Raw genomic sequence first — 18,925 nt, 5'->3', positions numbered from 1 at the left:
TTCCAGCCTTGAGTTTGGGGGTGGAAGAAAGGAGGAGGCCGTGCAGGACAGGAACATCCTGTCCATGTCCACCCCCCCCTGTGCTGAGTCTGCCAGTCCCAACTCCTTCACCCCGGGCGGGTCACCTTTCCTGCCTGGGAACCTCAGTTTCTACTTGAGTAACAAGGGGCAGAATGTAGGTTGGGCAGGATTCCCTCTGAAGGCTGTCCTGGCTTTAAATCTCTCCGAATCAATTTGCATCCACCAAAAGTTCCATAAAACACACGTTCTCAAGCGTGGATGCCTCCACGCTCTTTTTCACCTCCAGGGTTCCTAGTGCTTTCCTGCTCAGCAGAAATTTGGCTCAGCATGGATGAAGGGGCAAACTAGGCTAAGACTGTATTTCCCAAGGAACCCGTAACTGAGCAGCCCTGACGGCTGACTTGGGTGCCAGCCCTGGCCTTTCAAGCCCAAGCAGCTGGCAAAAGCTCCTGCCATGCAATTCTCCTTCAAACCTGTCACCCACCTGCTCACAAGTGTCCTTGTCCCATTCTCCATGCTAGAGTTTGCCTTCCTAAAAATTCCCATCAGCATAATTCCAAGTGGCCAATCTATGTCCACATTCTCTTATTAGTAAATTGCTTCACTACTTTGCCAGTGAACTTTGCTGCAACAGGGCTCCCCAGCTACCTATTACTTCCCTCTTCACGCCCCTCCCTCTAGGGTTCCTAATGAATCAAGGGTTTGTGTGACCCCTACCTGCCCTATAATCCCTTCCATAACCGGAGAATAGGATAGGTGTCTGAATGCCCTTTAGGATTATAGCCTTTTGACTTTTGGACCAGCCCGCACGCTTCCCTCCACCCCTGAGAGATCCTGGTGGTAGAGTTCTCTGTGGCATGGTAGAAAGAGGTAAGGAGACCCTCGGTAGCTGTGGGAAGCAGCCAGCTCCTATAACCCATCTGTAGCGTCACCAAAGGAGCCCCCTTGCAGCAGGGGCTCTGTACCTCACGCTTGCTTGGTTCATGGCTAGGTGAAAGGACAGAAGGGTGACATGTCAGCTTTTGTGGGCACTGGAGGCCTGCTGTTTGGATGCCAAGACGGTTCTGAATGCAAGAGCTCTAAAGCTGATGGCTGCCTCCCACAGAAACAGCCTCCCCTTTCGCCACAGAGCCTCTGGCAGCCAGGAAAACGGGCATCGCCATCAGGGAATGAAAAGGGGCCTCTCTGGGTTTCTCCCTACAACCCACAGGGATTTGCGGCCCGTGTTATACCATCGTTATCGGTTTTCTCAGGACTGCAAATTTGATGCAAAGCTGTGGCTCAATGGAATCGTTTTGGAGTCAGGCCTGGCAGAAGGAAGCCCCAGGCCAGTGAGTTCAATGGGGTGAGATCCTGGTCGAAGTACTTAACCTCTCTGAACGTCATTTAAACACTAGGACTTGTGATTTTATTAAAGGAGATGTTAAGAGAGAAAGTACCTTCCCAGTTTGAAGGAGAAATTCGCATCTGTTCCTGCTGCAGCGGAGGGCCGTGCAAGGCACTTCGTAGGAACCAGGGCCATACACATGCTTCAGGCTTGCTTCCCCAGGGGTTGCAGGGCTCTTATTAAGCAACCTGGCAGCTTGGTTGCTTAGAAAGAGAAGGCACAGCTGAGACACGAGCACATGTCATTTTTGGTCAAATTCAGCTGCCCAAAGGAGCTCGCTCTCCAACTCCTCAAAAGGAAACATGTTGCAGCAGCAAGAATAGCAGACTGGCTCAGACTGACCCTCCCAGCTTGGGGCTGAACCTGGCACCCAGGCGCCAGGCTGGGCCCAGGCATTTAGATGGAAGGCCCTAGCGCGGTCCCACCATATGGCCTGGTGGGAGGCTCAGGGAAGTGGCTATTACATGGCAGAGCTCTGCTCCAAGGCTTAGATGCCGGTTCCTTCCAAGCCTGGATGCAGGGGAACGGGCCCGGGATCCATGCTGATGCTGCTCCGCTGAGGCTTCCTGAAGCCAGAACGAGGAAAGGCTGGGTTAGCAGGACACCGGCAGCTGTGGTTTCAGATAGGGCCCGGGCCAATGCCCACTTGGCTTTCAGCAAATTTGAAAAAATACCCTGTCCTATCCACCTTACTGATGCACAGGGGCAGGTTGGGAGTTGGGAATTTTAATTGGCTATTAAAGCAGCTGCCTAAATACTGACATTTGAAGGGACTTCTGGAGATCTTCGGGTCTGATGCTTTGCCCCCAGACACAACCTCGACTAGATGAATATTTGTGTTGCTTAACAAATGGAAAGTTCTGTTTGTGCCCCGGTATCTCAGACTCACGGAAGCATAGGTCCAAGCTTAGGCGCCTGTCTCAGACAGAGGTAGGCCCTGTGGAGAAAGACACAGGAGGTCTAGCCAGGCTGGGGAGGGCTGAGTGGGGGAGCAACTAGGAGGGAACCCAGGGCGTTTTCTGAGCCTGAAGCACAGCTGTAAACAAAAAGAAAGATATGTGGCTGTGGGGAACCGTTCCAAGCATGGGAAATATGGCCCAGCCCTCACTCGGAAAAGCCAGTGGGGAACAAGGTTGGCGGGCAGGACCCATGTCCTTGGATCGGTTCTCCAGTGGGAAATCAGGCCTGCATTGTACCTAGACTGCTATGAGACTTGCTTTTGCTAAAATTCCCTCACCCTGAATTGAGGCAGCAATGTTTACTGAGTATCTTTATCTTCCTAAAATCTGAGCTAGACCTTCCAGGTATGGAGCATAACCGAGGGTTTCAACCATTTCTCCCTTTACATTGCAAATATCCTCCTTTGATGTATTCAGCGACATCCTTTCCTTTGTCTGCAAAAGATAACCACCCCAAACAAACCTTTGCATAGTAAAGGAGGACCTTCTTTGATGTAAGGGGCCTAGAAAAACAATAAAAGCCTGTCAAGGGGAGGGTGAGGGGGGGCGCTCTCCTCTTGAGAGAGTGGCTGCACCGTCCCTTTTCCTCCACAGGACCTCTGTAGTCCGTGTGTATTTGAATACTGCAACCACAATGGATCCTGTGGGCCAGGATCCGCGTCATGTGGCCCCAAGTCTGGCCCCAGGTTCTTCTTCAGGCAACTTTATGGCCATTCCCTGCACTCGCTCCAAGGAGGAGCAAACCTCCTGTCCCCAAAGCCTGGCAAGCTGCTGACCTGGCTCTCAGCCTGAGTGGGAAGCTCTCTCTGACCCTCTGGCCGGCTGCAGCGCACCGCAGCAAGAACGCTTCCACTGCCTGGGGTCACCAGTCTGGCAGCAGGCTTCTCCCTTGGTCTCTGCCACAAGCACCCGCCTTTCCCCTCATGGCCTCTCTCCTTAGGCTGCAACAGTCCCCTCTGGCCCCACCCCTGCCCCACCCCAACCCGAGAGGAGCAGCAGCCCCCCTTGGGGTCAGAAGTTTGCCCGCACAGTATAGAGTACACCTCCGCTTGCTCTCGCCTGCTGTCCTGGATCCTGGACCCTCACTTTAGTGCAACAAACGGTAACCGCCAACAGGGACCTTGAGGTTGAAGAGTCAGTGCCGTAAGGCAGTCCATGTGGAGACAAGGAAGACAGTTCTGATTCACGTTACCCTGGGGCTCCATCAACTGTCCCGTTAGCTCAAGGTCATTCTGGCCAGGCAAGCAGGCCCTGCCACGCCGGAGTCACTGGGGAATAAATAGCAGTGGGGCATTTCTCTCTGCAGCTGCCACGCCCATAGACCTCACCCCGCAGCACCACTTAAGAGGTTCTGCGGGGAGGTCCCAGCTCCCACACCTGGGATGGGGACACGGGCAGGGGCAGAACATGGGGAATCTAGGATGCAGGGGCCTCGCCCAGCCTGATGGCCCCGAAGAAGGTGGTGTGCTTGCTCATGTTGATGGAGATGTCGGCATGCACCATCTTCACGGCGATCTTCTGCCGCGCTTTGAGGAGGCAGACGCCCGCGGTGTAGCAGGTGTTGTAGTTGGTTTTGCCCGTCTCAATGCTGCGGGTGCACTGCAGAAAGGGCTTCTCGTCCACCACCACCTCATAGCTGGCAAAGTCGGTGAAGTTGATGTAGTACACCTGGGTGAGAGGCAACGAGAAGAGATTGGGGGAGAGAGGAAGGAGGTGGGGAACTTCTCAGAAGAGCTGCCCCTTCCCCTTGGGAAGTAGGCACGCTAGTTAGCTGACAGGAAAGGTGGGGGCTACAGGCTTAGGGTCTGTGCTTCCCTCACGCTGCCATGGGGCTCAGGTGGCTGGGCCAATCTTTCCTGCAACAGCATACCAGCTGTAAACTCTGAGGACAAGAAGCCTACCTTACTGGCCTCCCACCCCCTGCCAGGCATGAAGCCCCATGCCGTGCATGCACACAGGGGGCTCAGTCAGTGCAGCAGACACGCTTGAATACAAACCAGCTCCCAGTCCCAAGGGCTATTTGCGGATAAAGGGAGAGGCCACTGAGCTCCAAGAGAGGGGACAGTGACAACTCTCCCTTTCTTTAGCCCGCTCCCGCTGTGTTTCTCTTGCATCCTCATCAGGTCCCTTAGCCCCCTCATCTGATGTCTCACCACTAATGAGATGAGGAATTTGGAAGGGCAAAACCCAGGCCCCTAACTTTACTTTGTGGCCAGAAGACAGTGTGAACCTGTGTTCAAAGGCCCAGTGTCAGGGGGATTTTCCCAGTTTGCACGGTGTCCAAAGCCTGAGGTGAGCCCCAATTCTCTCCTAGGCCTGGAAAGTTAGTTTATTTATCCTTCACCAGCAAGCTTTGATCCACCCCGCCCTACCTTAGGACAGATGCCCCCTAAGACATTGGGATTACACCCATGTGTCCCCTTGGGTTCACGGCCCTCACCTGTCACCCTAACTCACTTTATCAAATATTGCTCCCTCCCCCAGCTCTTCTAGAGGGAGCAGTGTATTCAGATGCCACCCAGTTTCTTGGTCAGCACCCACTCTGTGCCAGGGCGCTTGGTGGAGCAAATAACCCACCTTCTCTGGCCACTCCCCTGTGAGGCCCTTCTGCTGGCTCCACAGTCTTTCTGTCCATCTGCCTGCTTGCTGCCCACCCCACAGACGCCCCAACCTCGGGGCTCATCTATCTCTAGCTCTGAGGAGCCACCTGGTGGAGGCAACGAGCGGGTACGTGGGAGCAGAATGGCAGACCCCCATGACGGGGCCGGACAGGACAAGGACAAGGACAAAAACAGAGAGAGAACAGGGCTGGAAAGATGACGGCAGGAAGGAGGCAAGAATAACAGAAACAGAAAGGTGGAGAAACAAATGGGAGAAAGGGGAAGGAAAGATAGTCAGAAATTGTTTTTGAGGCAGCGAGAAAGTGCACAGGAGCCCTGTTCATTGCGAAGCTGACAGTGTAGGGGGGAGGGGTTCTCAGCAGCCCTGGAATGGCTGGACTGAGCCGGAGTTCAAGTTAGGCAGTAGAATCAAACAGCTTGGGGGGCAGGGGGTGGGGAGGGGAGAATAAGGGCCCAGGGCCCTGCAGGATGGGATCGGGTGGCAGGCTCTTTTCAGTCTTTCAATGGTATCTGGCTAGGAAAAGCCCCCCAAACAGCCCCTCTCTTTCCTCTTTTTAACTCCCTCCCAGGGTGGTGCCCCCAGCCCCCTCACCCGCCAAAGCAGAAAGTTAGCCATTGGCTGGTCTTGGCTGGCTCCACAGTGCCCTTATGTGGCCTGCACCGGAACTGCATTTTGGATATAAGAAGAGTTAGGCCTGAGACCGTACTCACTTCTACCTGACTATAGATGAAGTACGTGCCGTCCACCAGCACCTCCAGCTCCCCGCTGCGGGGATGTAGCTTAAACACCTTGGGGTTCATAGTGATGCGAGACCAGTCATTGAGCACTCCACCTGAAAGATCTCAGTATGAGAGAAGGGCAGTCACTCAGTACATGTCAGAAGAATCTGGGCAATAGAAACAAGAGATCTCAAACATGTGCAACCCCCACCCCTATCCCAATGCAACTTGGCAAGCCCAGGAGACCCGAGCTGTAAGAACAGCATTTGGAAGCACAGGAAAGTTTTCTGTTTGGAAAGCAGCTGCCAGGCTGGCCTCAGGCCCCCTGTCTGTCTCCCTCCCTCCTTCCCTGACCGCCTCCCTTCCCCATCTGGAACGGTCTTTAACCAACACCTCCTAGTTGGAACTGGGGGTGGGCAGTAAGAGAGTGGGCACACTGACCTATTTCCTTTGTTGTCTTGGTGCCTGCACAGGCAAAATTCAGACACTGAGTGGCAGGCTAGCTCTTATTATTCCATTTTACTTCACCAGCCACAACTACCAAATCTCTCTATTGTCTTATAGGTCCGTAGATTTTTTCCTTCTCCGTAAGAGACTCCTCCACACCCAGTGCTTTCTGGAAAGCCTCACTGGGCTCCCAAGGAAACCACTTAGTCCAAGGAATTGTCTCCCTGGAGAACCTTAGGGACTGGGGTGCGTCAGACCTCATGGCACCCAGAGATAGTGACTGTCAGTAATAAGGCCCCACAGGGGAGACGGGGGTTGATGAGAGGGAGGGGCAGACTGCCAGCAGCATCAGAAACAGCCACGGAGAAGGGTGTCTGGGAGCTGATGTACCCCCCAGCAGCACTTTCGTCTCTCAGCTCAGCCCACTCAGGGTGGAGGGGCCATCGCGCCACCATGGCTGGACACGGGGAACCAGCACGCAAGTGCGGAGGAAGAGCTTCCCTTTCCATCTGGCAGAAAGAGGGGGCTGCCTTCCACCCTCGAAACTGTCCACCCAAGAAAGGATGTTTTGAACACCCACCCTTGGCTAGACTCAGGAGGCGTGAAGAAATTGCCCTTCTGGAAAAGGTAGCCATTGCCCCTTGAGGTGATAAGTAGATGCAAAAGGAGTTAGAAGGAGATGCCCTGGCCCAGCCCCTTCAAGACTGCTCTGCACAACAGTTCCCCCTGCCCCCCCTGGAAGTAAAGAGCAGCACAGACTGCTACTGGGGACTGGCCTAGAGGGGCTGGGACTAGACTTGTGATGTGTCAGTCAGTGGGAGCAAAATCAGTAGCTTCTAGCATAGAATAAACACTGAGGCCACCCATGCGGAAACCCAAACATGTCTATTTCCTGCCTGTCTCAGTCCTCCCTGGACAGATGGTGGTCACGCCTCCCTACCACAGCCCTGCAGCCCAAGGCACCTGGTCCCGGCAGGACCGCTTGGGCTTTGGTGCCATTCTGCTCTGACGTGTATTTCTGAGGCTATTAAGTCAAGCACCCAGGTGGCAGCGCAGCATGTAGCTGGGCCTAGTCCTTGAGAAAGCTCGGCCATGCCCTGGCTAGTGTGGCTCAGTGGACTAAGCACCAGCCTGAGAACCAAGGGGTCTCTGGTTCGATTCCCAGTCAGGGCACATGCCTGGGTTGCGGGCCAGGTCCCCGGTAGGGGGGCATGTGAGAGGCAGCCACACATGGATGTTTCTCTCCTTCTCTTTCCCTTTCCCTTCTCCTGTCTCTAAAAGTAGACAAAAGAAAAGAAAAATAAATAATCTTTAGAAAGAAAAAAGAAAGAAAGCTCGGTCCAGCCAGTGCAGGACTGGGGCTGGGCTCTTCTAAGCTCCTCATTGTAGCCGGTTCCTGAACCTTCCTTTCGGGCACACGCACTCACAGCCCTTCCTTTCCCCTGCAAGCTCTGTAAGCATCTGGCACCTTGGCTGGCTTGCTGCTTCCCCATGCTCCCGGGCGTTCATGCATTTTGGCTTTGTGCACTCTGGGGACTGGCCATTATTTCGAAGGACCGTTCTTTAATGAATGTTCGGGTCTCTCCAGGGAAGACAATAATCCTACTCGTTCGGTGCAGCACACTCATAGTGTAGTGGAAAGGGTCAGAAGGATGCAGTTTTGAATCCCAGCTCCTGAAGGCAACTGAAATCTTGGGCCAATTAAATAACCTCTCTGAGCTTTAGCTTCAGTCTCTGTGAGAAGGAGCTAATACCTACCTCACAGGGTTGTGGTGAGGATCAAATAAAATAAAAGACGAAGAAAGCATGTTGAAAACTCTCAAGGACTATACAAATATAAAGCAGCAGGATTTATTACGGTATTACCCAATCTCCCAGGGACTCTGTTTCCCCAGTTTTTAAAAGCAGGGATTACATTAAATCAGTGTTTCTGAACCTCCTTAAACCCATTTTCCCTTTCTGTACACACTAGCATTGCACATTTCCCGGAGAGTCTAACATGCAGTCTGCTTCCCTGTGCGGAGCCGTCAGACGGGAATTTACATTTCTGTAGTTTTCCCTTCTCTGATTTGCACTGTGAAAATGTTGATCAAACTCCATCTCCCAACAGTTCCTGGTCTACATGGTGCCTCAAGTGCCTTTCGGCTTTCTGAGCGGTGTTTCTAATTGCAATTTGGGTGTAGCAACCAGTCTTGATACAAGCAATTACCCAGGACAGACAGCAGAGGGCAATATGGAGTAAGGAATGGCCTTAGTGCTCTGGATACCTGAGGGCCCTGGGAGGAACTAGATTGGGTGATGATTTGGAAGCTGGGGGTAAGGAAGAGGGGAAGCTCCTCTTAGCGAGAGAGCCTCCCTGGACTCTTACCATTCTTGACTTGAATTGCGGACCCTTGGCCCTGCAGATGCACCACAGCTGGCTGGGAGGATGAGAAGGATAGAGAGGAGTCACGGTGAGAAATGACAGCCCGCTCAACCACCAGTTTCCATGTTCCCACCTCTGACTTCCAGTCTCCTTTCGGATTCCAATTCTGATCCTTCTTCCCTGTTTTGGGATGCTAGTGATCACAGTGAGACTGGAGGGTCATATGATTTTGTAGTTCAGCCACTTCCTAGTTCCGTGACCATAGCCAAATGTAGTGCCTCTGAGCCTCCTTTCCCTAACTATAAAATGGGAATTAGAAGAATCCCTGGCCTCCCTCACAGGGATATCTGAAGATCAAATGAGGTGATGGATACAAAATTGCCTTGGAAGCCATCAAGCACCGTGCAGCTGTGCAGATTTAACTGTGGCCAAACAGCTATAGCTCGGGAGGCCCGAGATGAGACAAGGCAGGGCAGTGGAACCTGCCAATACAGACAGATTAGGAAGCTCAAAGACTAGGGAGGAGCCCTGCAGACCGTTAAGGCAGAAAGGAGCCCAGGCTGGCCTTGGCCTGGAGCTGGTTGGCTGATTGTCAAGGACATACTCTTCAACTTCTAAGCTCCTGATCCCTGGTGTTCTGAGTGCTGACAAGGTGTCTGGGGCGGCTGGGGGAGTGGGAGGCCCAGGTGAACAAGGCCTGTCTGGCGACCCATTTTAGCTGCCTGCTCTGTGTAGATACGAGACCCTCTGTCTCCAGTGCAGTGGTGAGAAATGGGCTGGGAGAGGGAAGATGGGAAGAATGGATTCCTTTAAGCTCAAGGCAGGCCCTGGGGAAAAGATTTTCTATTCATGGAGATGAGAGGGGGCTGTGAGTGAACAACTTCAGAACCTCCAGGGTATCCTCACAAAATAAAGCCTGGCAAATTTAACAGGGATCACACTGAGAGGTGGCCATAGCCCATGGCCTTTCCCCCCTCCCCTGGATGGGGGCAATTCCCAGCCAACCTGGTTTTCTCGAGTTCCAGCTTTATCAGCAGCACCTATAAAATAGGACAGGACAATCAGGGGCAAGCCTTTTCTCCTGGCCTTCCTCCTCCTCGAGGCAGCCTGAGGAGGGAGCCTTGTGATGGGAGAGCACACTCCTTCTGTCTCACTTGTCTCTGACCTGCGTCTGCAGAGGGCCTGGCACCCAGCAGGGAAAGTGGCCTCTTGCCAATGCTGGCCCAAGGCATCCCACTGAGCACCCACAGACACGGATGGGAGAGCATTCCTGTCACTGTGTGACCCCTAGACCATGCTGTTTGCTTCTTTCGACTTTTGCTTCCTTCCCTTCTATTAGTTTTCTTGGTAAAGTGCATCATCATTTGGAAATATCTTGCATCTTTAATTGTCTCCCTCCTCCTCTAGGACATGAACTACATGAGAACAGGGACTACTTATCAATATATCTTTTACACATGGAATGCGCTCAATTAATATTCCTGGAAAGACTAAGTGAAAAAAAAAATCCACCAGCTCCATGTCCTGTGGCCATGGTAATACTGATTAGCCCCATTTGAATTATGAGTCAAAGGATCTGAGTCCTGCTGCAGAATTCTCGGACCCAGACGAGTCAGCAGCAAAGAGTCCATTTGTTTAAAACCCTAGGATACAGCCCTGGCCAGTGTGGCTCAGTGGATTGAGCGCTGGCCTGTGAACTGAAAGGTCGCCGGTTTGATTCCCAGACAGGGCACATGCCTGGGTTGTGGGCCAGGTCCCCAGTAGGGGGCGCGTGAGAGGCAACTGATTGGTGTATGTCTCACACATTGACATTTCTCTCCGTTTCTCTTTCTCCCTCCCTTTCCCAAAACTCTATGATACAGGAGGAGAGTGGGAGAGGGAAATAACAAGTGACTCAACCTCAGGCTGTTCGAGTCCCGTTAAGTCCAATCAGGCAGGTTTGGATCTGCATCTCTACCTCTTAGATGCCCTTCTGGGCCCAAAGGGACTAAATGCTATTCGAATGGGCAATGAGGTGGGGTAAGGATGTAGTGCAAGGAGCGCTTGGTTCTTCCCCAGGACGCTGATGGTGCCTGCGTTTGCTCCTTCCACAGCTATCAGTGACTACCTCTACAAGAAGGGCACTTTAGAGTGCATGGGACGAGACTGTTCTAGGACTGGTACCTCGCCTAGTCCCCAACATTCTTCCCCATGCCAGCATCAGTACAGGAGTTAGATGCTAGAAACTAGAGCAGATCTGATCCATCTCCTGCAGGAACTTCAGTGAACCCTCAAGGGTCTCTGTCTCAGGCTCATAGGAGTTTACTGGCTCACTACAGAGAGGCCAAGAGTAAGAGCAAGTCAGACCCTACTGGCTTGTTAAATCTCTAGTTTTACACCGAGCCAGGAGACCTGCATTTCTTATTGCACAGCACCGCCACCAGCCCCATTGGATCCTGCTCTCAGGATCAGCCAGCCCTGCTCTATTAAAGTGCTGGTAAAGGAGCCCTGGCTGGTGTGGCTCAGTGGATTGAGTACCAGCATGCAAACCAAGACCCTTTGGTTCGCCGGTTCTATTCCCAATCAGGGCACATGCCTGAGTTGCAAGCCAGGGCCCCAGTAGAGGCCGCGCGAGAGGCAACCACATGTTGATGTTTCTCTCTCTTTCTCCCTCCCTTCACCTCTAAAAAAATAAATATATAAAATCTTACAACAAATAAAGTGCTTGTAAAGGAGCCTGGAGGAGGGTGGAGGATCAGGAACTCACCAGAAGGTCCCTGGAGGCCAGGGGGTCCCTGAGGGCCAGGAGGACCTGGAGGGCCAGGTGGTCCCATAACGGTTGTTCCTGGAATTCCAGGAATCCCTGGAATCCCTGGGGGTCCCTGGGGTCCTGGAGGTCCTGGAGGTCCTGGGGGCCCATTTGGCCCAGGAGGTCCTGCCTTCTTTCCTGAAAGACAAGATTCGGTGTCACATTTGTAGTTACTGACTGATAATGTACCGGCAGTTCTGCGTACTTCCAATGCCAAAAAGTCAGCCCTCTGGGAAGTTTTGCTATTAAAGAGGTGACCACCTTTATCACGCCCACCCCACTTCTCTGCTTTTTCATGAATAATCATTTTCAGAGTTGGGCTGAACAGAATAGAAACAAGTAGCCCTCAAGGAGCTCAGTGAGCCGAGGAAAACAGACACAGTGACAGGAAAGCGGAAGTGCCCCATTTGCGGTGGGGAAAAAAGTGCCGAAGAGGTCAGGAAAGGCTTCGAAAAGGAGGGGACATTTCAGCTGAGTCCAAAGGAGCTGAATCGCCAGGTGGCCAGACTTTTTAGACTACGGAGACTTGGGCTATTGTTGAAGACAGTGGCTTTCATATTTACGTCCCAGTTTGGTGGACTGGATGCAGGTAGAAGAGGAAGCTAGCAGGGCAGTCTGCCCTTAGCAACCTCGGCTCCAGGAAGGTTTCCTGCAGGAGTCAGATGTACTGGAACCGGGGGCCTGGGGGAAGTGCTCGTTGTGAATGAGGATTGGGACAGAGTTTGGAAGGTGAGAGGTGGGGGGTGGGGGAGGGAGAGAGCCCTGGCCAAGTGGCTCAGTTGGTTGGAGTGTCGTCCTATACACCAAAAGGTTGTGGGTTCAATTCCTGGTCGGGGCACATAGCTAGGTTGTGGGTTCAACTTCCGGTCAGGGGCAACCAATCTATGTTTCTCTGTCATATCGATGTTCTTCTTTCTCTCTCTCTTCCTCCCTTCCCCTCTCCCTAAAATCAATAAAAACATCCCTAGGTGAGGATTAACAAAGAGAGAGACGGGGGTGGGGGGGGTGGGGGGGTGGGAAGTGGGGGGAGACTGAGAAACAAGGGAAGAAGAGGATGTGCAGAGCAGAGAGAACTGAGGAGGAGGCAACAGATCCTGTTTTCTCAGCTGGGCTCTCTGAACCCGATCTTTAAAGGTCTCTGGGAAAGGGAATTCTGTACACTCCCAGGACAACAGCAGCCCTGGCTGGTGTGGCTCAGTGGATCGAATACCGGCCCGGGAACCAAAGGGTCGCAGGTTTGATTCCCAGTCAGGGCACATGCCTGGGTGGCGGGCCAGGTCCCCAGTGGGGGGACGTGTGAGAAGCAACCACACATTGATGTTTCTCTCCCTCTCTTTCTCCCCCCCTTCCCCTCTCTCTAAAAATAAATAAAATCTTTAGAAAAATAAATAAACTCTTAAAACAGAATAATGCTGCATGTTCACAAAACTGAATTCCCAGGGCCACTCGCTCAAAAGGCCGGGGGTCCAAGTCTAACCACATTTGCATTTGGAATGAAACAATGGCGTCGTGGTGGGGCCCTCTGCCCAGAAAGGGCAGGAAGGAAGGGCCAAAGCTCTGTTCTCCCAGAAGAGCCCCTGGAGCTGAAAAGACCTGGAAGCAGGAGCTTGAGGCTTTCCACTGTCCGCTGCAGCAAAGTAGTGGATCTTCCCAGTTTCCTGATCTAGCCAATTTCAAGATGCTGAACAGGAAAAGCCCATCTCCCTTCAGATTTGGGCAGCTTCCAAGGAGGGCTTATTCAGCGCCCCAGTTTCAATTCCATCTAGTGTAGTAGAAAGAATGCAGAATCTGTAGTCAGGAGATAAGGCTGTAAGCCCCCAAATCTGACATGGGCACATTCTGGGCAAATCCCTTCCTCTCACTGAGCCTTAGCTTTTCTATCGCGATTTCTCTTAGTTTCCTCACAAGACCGAGGTTCCTTAAGGAGGAAGGACTTACCCTGGTGGCTGCTGGGAAACTTGACTGGCCTGGCTGTAAGGTCTACTTCTCTCTCATGGTTCTCTAGGCAGCATGGACACACAGGACGGTGCCTATTAGGTTGTGCTGTGGCCCCGAATTTCCAGGGCTGCCGGGAATTTTCAAGCTAGAGGGTGTTCTGTGGGCAATACAAACTCCAGTGCCAAGGCTGTGAGTATCCCGTGACTGCTAATGCAATTGTGGAAGAATTACAGCCAGAAACCCCTCCAGTCCGAGAGCAGTGTGGTTGCAGTGTAAACAGAGAACTGTTCACTTAGGAAACATTGTAAGGCATTTGGGGAAAAGCTCTCGTTGTGGTCTAGTTCTGAGGCTGGTGCCCTCTGCCCCTTGGCAACCAGGTTCGGGCAAGTGTGTTCCTCATACTCGCAGAGCTTTGAAAAGCTGGCCCGAGAGGGGTATGACCCCTGGACCCAGGAGACGATTTGAGAGGACTGAATTCTTTCTACAGATTTCCTCACTTTAACAGGGCACGTCAGGATGCAAAAGCCGAGAGACTTTTGTCCTTTGCAAGTTACCCTTTGTAGCCTTTGATGAAAAAAATACGTACATTCTTTTCAAAGCTAACGTTCCAGAAAGGGTGTTTTGCTAACCTTTTAGCAAAGTCCAAATTGCTGAAAGAACAACTAAAAGTAACTGAGCAAAAGGGTGTGTTGCGCCCGTGCACATGCACGAGAGATAGGGAGGGGAAAGATTCCATTAAAGAATGGAAATTAGCCCTGCCTGGTGTGGCTCAGTGGATTGAGCACTGGACTGTGAACCAAAGGGTCTCTGGTTCGATTCCAGGTCAGGGCACAATCCTGGGTTGCAGGTCAGGTCCCCAGTAGGGGGCACTCGAGAGGCAACCGCACATTGATGTTTCTCTCTTTCTCCCTCCCTTCCCCTCTCTGAAAATAAAATCTTAAAAAAAAAAAAAAAAGAATGGAAACTGAATAAACAACTGACTTATTCAGTCACATGCCTATTCACCGACTCTATGGAAATCTTTGGGACAAAGTAAATGTGTAAGGCCCATGTGCATTCTCCTCCCAGGAATGGTCTGTATATAAGGTAGCAGCGGGGGAGGGGAGGGGGTCACTGATGGAGTCCCTGCCAGAGGCACTGAAAGCTGATTGTAGTTCCAGAGCTTCTAGCCTAAGCCCTTGTCTTCTGTTGCCGCCGGCAGGGCTCACCCACAGGATAACACTGCAACTGGGTGCTGCTTTCCACCATACTCGGGCCTGATCCTCTAGTAAACCACTAGCGATTGTGCAGTTTCCTCCAAACGTGTCATGCTTCTAAGAGATTTGAGTATGCTCTTCCCTTTGCTGGAATGCCCTTTCCCCTCTTTTCCCGTCATCCTTCAAAGTCCAGGTCAAATACCGCTTTCTCTGAGATGGGGCCTCTCGCTCCTCCAAGGAAGACTACTTGCTCCGTGTTTGTGTTCCCACAGCATGCTGTTCACGCTTCTATGGTAGTATGTTTTTTATACTGTGCTATACTTATTCATGTGTACTTCCGTAATTCTAACTACTCTGGGAAATTTGGAAGGGAAGGAACCATTGTTAGATCTACCCATGTCAGAATTGACACAGGTTTTTAAAAAAGATTTTATTTATTTATTTATTTTTAGAGAGAGGGGAAGGGAAGGAGAAAGAGAGGGAGAAACATCAATGTGTGGTTGCCTCTCATGTGCCCCCCACTGGGGACCTGGCCTGCAACCCGGGCATGTGCCCTGACTGGGAATCGAACCAGTGACCTTTTGGTTCTCAGGCTGGCACTCAATCCACCAAGCCACACCAGCCAGGGTAGGAACCATATTCTTCATCTCTGTATCTCTATTCCCGACAAACATCCAATGCTTATTTGCGACCTAGTGGACAAGCAAATAGAAAAAAGGAAAGTCACCCCTGGGCTAGAGTTAGGAGCAGAGGGTGTCCTTGTTCAAGCCAGGTGAGTATTCTGGCCTTGTTAAAATTTCTGTGTTAAAGGAATGTGACCAGAGGTAAAAACTGCATGTTTGAAAGTCAAATATACTTTCTTCAAAGACAGACTATCTTGGTGAATGCCCAGGCTCTGCGGAGAAAGGTTTCCTCACTGATTCCAGCTCTCTGGCTATTTCCTGGCTTTGATCAGCTCAGGTGTGCAGGAGGCCCGGCGAGTCCTCAGCTTCCTTACAGCAGCGATATACGGGTTTGCCCCATGGCCCACGGCACCTCAAACCCCCAGAGGACCCTAGTGCTCAGAGCAATGGGAGGTGGCAGCTGAAGCCAGTCTTTTTGGCCTAGTCTGGGGCCTTTGGCCTAGCCAATGTATTCCATAAAGCTTCAGAAATCTTAACAGATGGAATCATTTCACTTAAAACATTTTAATGATACGTCATTTATTTTACTCTATTTTTCTCCTAGCTCAGAATACAGAAACAAATAGGTATTGGGTTGGCCAAAAAGTTTGTTCAGTTTTTGCTGTAGGATGGTGCTAGTAGTTGTCTTTAACTCCATTCAAAGCAATTTTGTTAGACTGTATCATGAGAGCTGTCCTATCAGCGTGCATTAAAAAACTTATCAAAATTGGTGAATTTTTGTGCAGCCATTTTAATATTGAAGCTGGAAGAAAATATGCAACATTTGCAGCGTATTAGGCTTTATTATTTCAAGAAAGGTAAAAACAACTGGAATGCAAAAAAAGATTTGGGCAGCGTATGGAGAAGGTGCTGTGACTGATCGAACGTGTCAAAAGTGGTTTGCCAAGTTGCTTGTACTGTTGACATTTTGGCCAAATAATTCTTTGCTGTGGGGCTGCCTTATGCATTGGAAGAGGTTTAGCAGCACCCCTGGCCTCTGCCTGCTAGAAACCAATAGCGGGAGAGAGACAACATACTCAAAATATCCAAATCAATAAAGATATTGGTGAAAATGAAAAATGTGTCTTTTATTTTATGGAAAAACAAAATGGACTTCGTGACCAACCCAATATTTAGAACTGGTTTCACAGTAGGTTCTTTCACTTGGGTTTTCCTCCAGTGAGCAAAAGCCCTCAGGCCAGGCCTGTGCCGAGTAAACCAGAGCCTTACTGACCCAACAAAAAGCACAATGAATCTGCTCAACTAGAGCTTCTTTGAAAAGGCTAAAGAGATCAGAGTATGACTCCAGCCCAGTTTTTCCATTACAAAGAAAATGATAGTGAAACCCTGAAACAAGCATTGACTTCCCTCAGTATCTAAGAAATAGGGTGGGGGAAACTTTTAGGCCTAGAAATAGGCTACTCCTGGCTGCTGTGGCTCAGTGGATTGAGCTCCAGTCTGTGAACAAAAGTGTCATTGGTTCCATTCCCAGTCAGGGCACATGCCTGGGTTGAGGGCCAGATCTGCAGTAGGGGGCATGTAGGAGGCAACCACACGTTGATGTTTCTCTCCCTTTTTCTCCATCTCTTCCCCTCTCTCTAAAAATAAACAAAATCTTAAAAAATTAAATAAATAAATAAAAATAGGGTACTGATATCTCTCAGGTAGCTGGTCCCTACAAGCTACCTCAGGACTTCATTCATACCTGATCACTGACTTCATAATGGAAGGGGGGAAAAGAGAAAGAAGAAGGGCAGGGGAAAGAGGAAGGAAGAATAAAGGAAAGAGACAGAAACTGAATTGTATAGAAGAAGGAGCAAGAAAGACAAACAAAACCAACTTTCATATATTGTTAGAGAAGCAGCTCTATCTTTCATAGATCATTACTGCTCCCTTTGGAAGCTACAAACACTCAAGAAGACCCCATGGGACTGAACGAAATAACGGAACCCCAGCATTGAAAGATTAGAACATAAAACCCCCACTCCCTGGATATGTTTTTCTTCTCCCGCCCAAGTACTAAGTCCTGACGAGGCCCGACCCTGCTTAGCTTCAAGGGTCAGACGAGATCGGATCTGGCGCGTTCAGGGTGGTGTGTCCGTCGACTCTTTTCCTTCTAATTTTAGAAAAGACAGGACATAACAGCAACTTTTAAGAATCAAGTCAGGAACTTAACTTACCCTTTTTCTTGTTTTTAACTGGACCTGTTACAAAGAGAAAATGGAAAATTAAATCACTGGAAATTAACAGAAAATGTTTACTCTTTAAGACAATCACAGGAAGGACCCCAAGACACTGCCAATTTGAGGGAGCACCACGCCACCAATCAGGTAATTGGCAAGGTGTCTCCCAACCATCCAACCCCTCCCCCTCTGTTTCTGACTGTTATTCTGCCTGTTGTGAAGAAGAAAGTTATAAGGAAGATTATTTCCTAGGGAGAAAAACGTCTTTCAGGCTGCCTTTGTAGTGAGTAAATGGCTGCTTCTCCATAGAGCTGAGATGCCCAGAAACGCAGCACTCAACAATCTTAGGACGGCACCCCAATAATTCTGCGAGTCCTGAGATTGATGAGTCACGCATTCAGGTGAGGAACTGAAGTCTCATGGGTCGAATCTGGAAGGAAAAAAAGGATCATTTTCACGGAAGGAGCAGAGCGGCGGCAGTTTATGCTTTTTAGTCACTTCCTTATCGTGATTGAAATTGTTAGTAATTAAAACCGTGGGACCGTAGTATATTCATGTGGGGGCCACATGCAGTCTCACTGTGATTTACTGTAAGTTGACAGACACTTTAAGAGAAGTGCCAACAGTTTTATTGACAATGAAATCACCAGCATTTTCTTGGGACTTACTTCCAAAGAAAATAATTCTAATCAATTGAGGGCGCTCAGGAAACCCAAAGCATTTCTCACAACCACTACACAGCTTAGGTGTCTCCCAGATGGGTTTTTCCCGCCTGGGGACTCGATTCTCTTCATTCTGTAGGTGTGTTTGATGTTCTTGTCTTTCTTTCTTCTACATTTTATTTCCTTAAGAAACAGGTATTTAAAATCTGTTCCAGACTCCCATGAGGACACTATTGGACAACATTAAACCACAGAGCTTACAAAAGTTAACACTGAGCATTTGTATGTTGTTCTATGGTTCATAAAACCTACTTCCATCTATCAACTCATTTTGTCCTCACATCACGCCTGCAGTGACGTAACCACTCAGAGCAGGCTCCATCACGGGTTGTATCTAAAACAGGTCGCATAAGAAGTCAGTAAGTCTCTGGCCCGGAGGGTTGCCAAGTGCGCTCATCACCAATGTCTGTGTGGACTGCCCTGGCAAAGGAATTTCATACGCAACCGTTGGTGTTATGTGCAAGGCACGGTCTCCGTTGAGTTAGCAACCTGCTGCACTTTTGGTCACACATTCCTATTGTTTTTAAAAGATTTTATTTATTTATTTTTAGAGAGGGGAAGGGAGGGAGACGAGAGGGAGAGAAACATCAGTGTGTGGTTGCCTCTCGCGTGCCCCCTACTGGGGACCTGGCCCGAAACCCAGGCATGTGCCCCAAACAGGAATTGAGCCAGCGACCCTTTGGTTCACAGGCTGGCACTCAATCCACTGAGCCACACCAACAAGGGCCATCTCTATTCTTTTACCCTCCACTTTCTGCTTTTCTCATCTGTCCGTTTTTATTTTTATTTTCTGACATGACCATGACAGAAAGAGTGCTGAGAGTAACAGGGGCTCAAAGCTGGTCCTTTCTCCCACTTCACCTTGTGTCAGCGAGATGCTCTCAGAGCTTCTGCTCAGTGGCCATTTGGCACATCC

At 50.4% G+C, this 18,925-nt stretch overlaps 1 protein-coding gene across 4 annotated transcripts in view; it reads right to left on the bottom strand.

Annotated features, from left to right (window-relative positions):
• Positions 1 to 1,789: 1,789 nt before the first annotated feature.
• Positions 1,790 to 18,925, bottom strand: part of EDA (ectodysplasin A) — a 298,860-nt gene continuing 281,724 nt past the window's right edge. The window contains exons 3-8 of one of the 4 annotated variants that reach the window (XM_024555231.3): positions 17,285 to 17,308; positions 11,267 to 11,446; positions 9,526 to 9,560; positions 8,524 to 8,575; positions 5,700 to 5,830; positions 1,790 to 4,035 (exon numbers count right to left, since the gene is read on the bottom strand). In XM_024555231.3, the coding sequence (XP_024410999.2) occupies positions 3,784 to 4,035; positions 5,700 to 5,830; positions 8,524 to 8,575; positions 9,526 to 9,560; positions 11,267 to 11,446; positions 17,285 to 17,308 (674 nt within the window). In that variant the 3' untranslated portion in view covers positions 1,790 to 3,783. The remainder of the gene's footprint in view (positions 4,036 to 5,699; positions 5,831 to 8,523; positions 8,576 to 9,525; positions 9,561 to 11,266; positions 11,447 to 17,284; positions 17,309 to 18,925) is intronic. The other 3 variants (XM_024555232.3, XM_045191296.2, XM_024555233.3) reach the window with 3 other exon arrangements.

This window comes from Desmodus rotundus, chromosome X (genome assembly GCF_022682495.2).
Source record: "Desmodus rotundus isolate HL8 chromosome X, HLdesRot8A.1, whole genome shotgun sequence".
Classification (NCBI taxonomy): Eukaryota; Metazoa; Chordata; class Mammalia; order Chiroptera; family Phyllostomidae; genus Desmodus; species Desmodus rotundus.
This window is presented reverse-complemented; position numbering and strand designations above follow the sequence as displayed.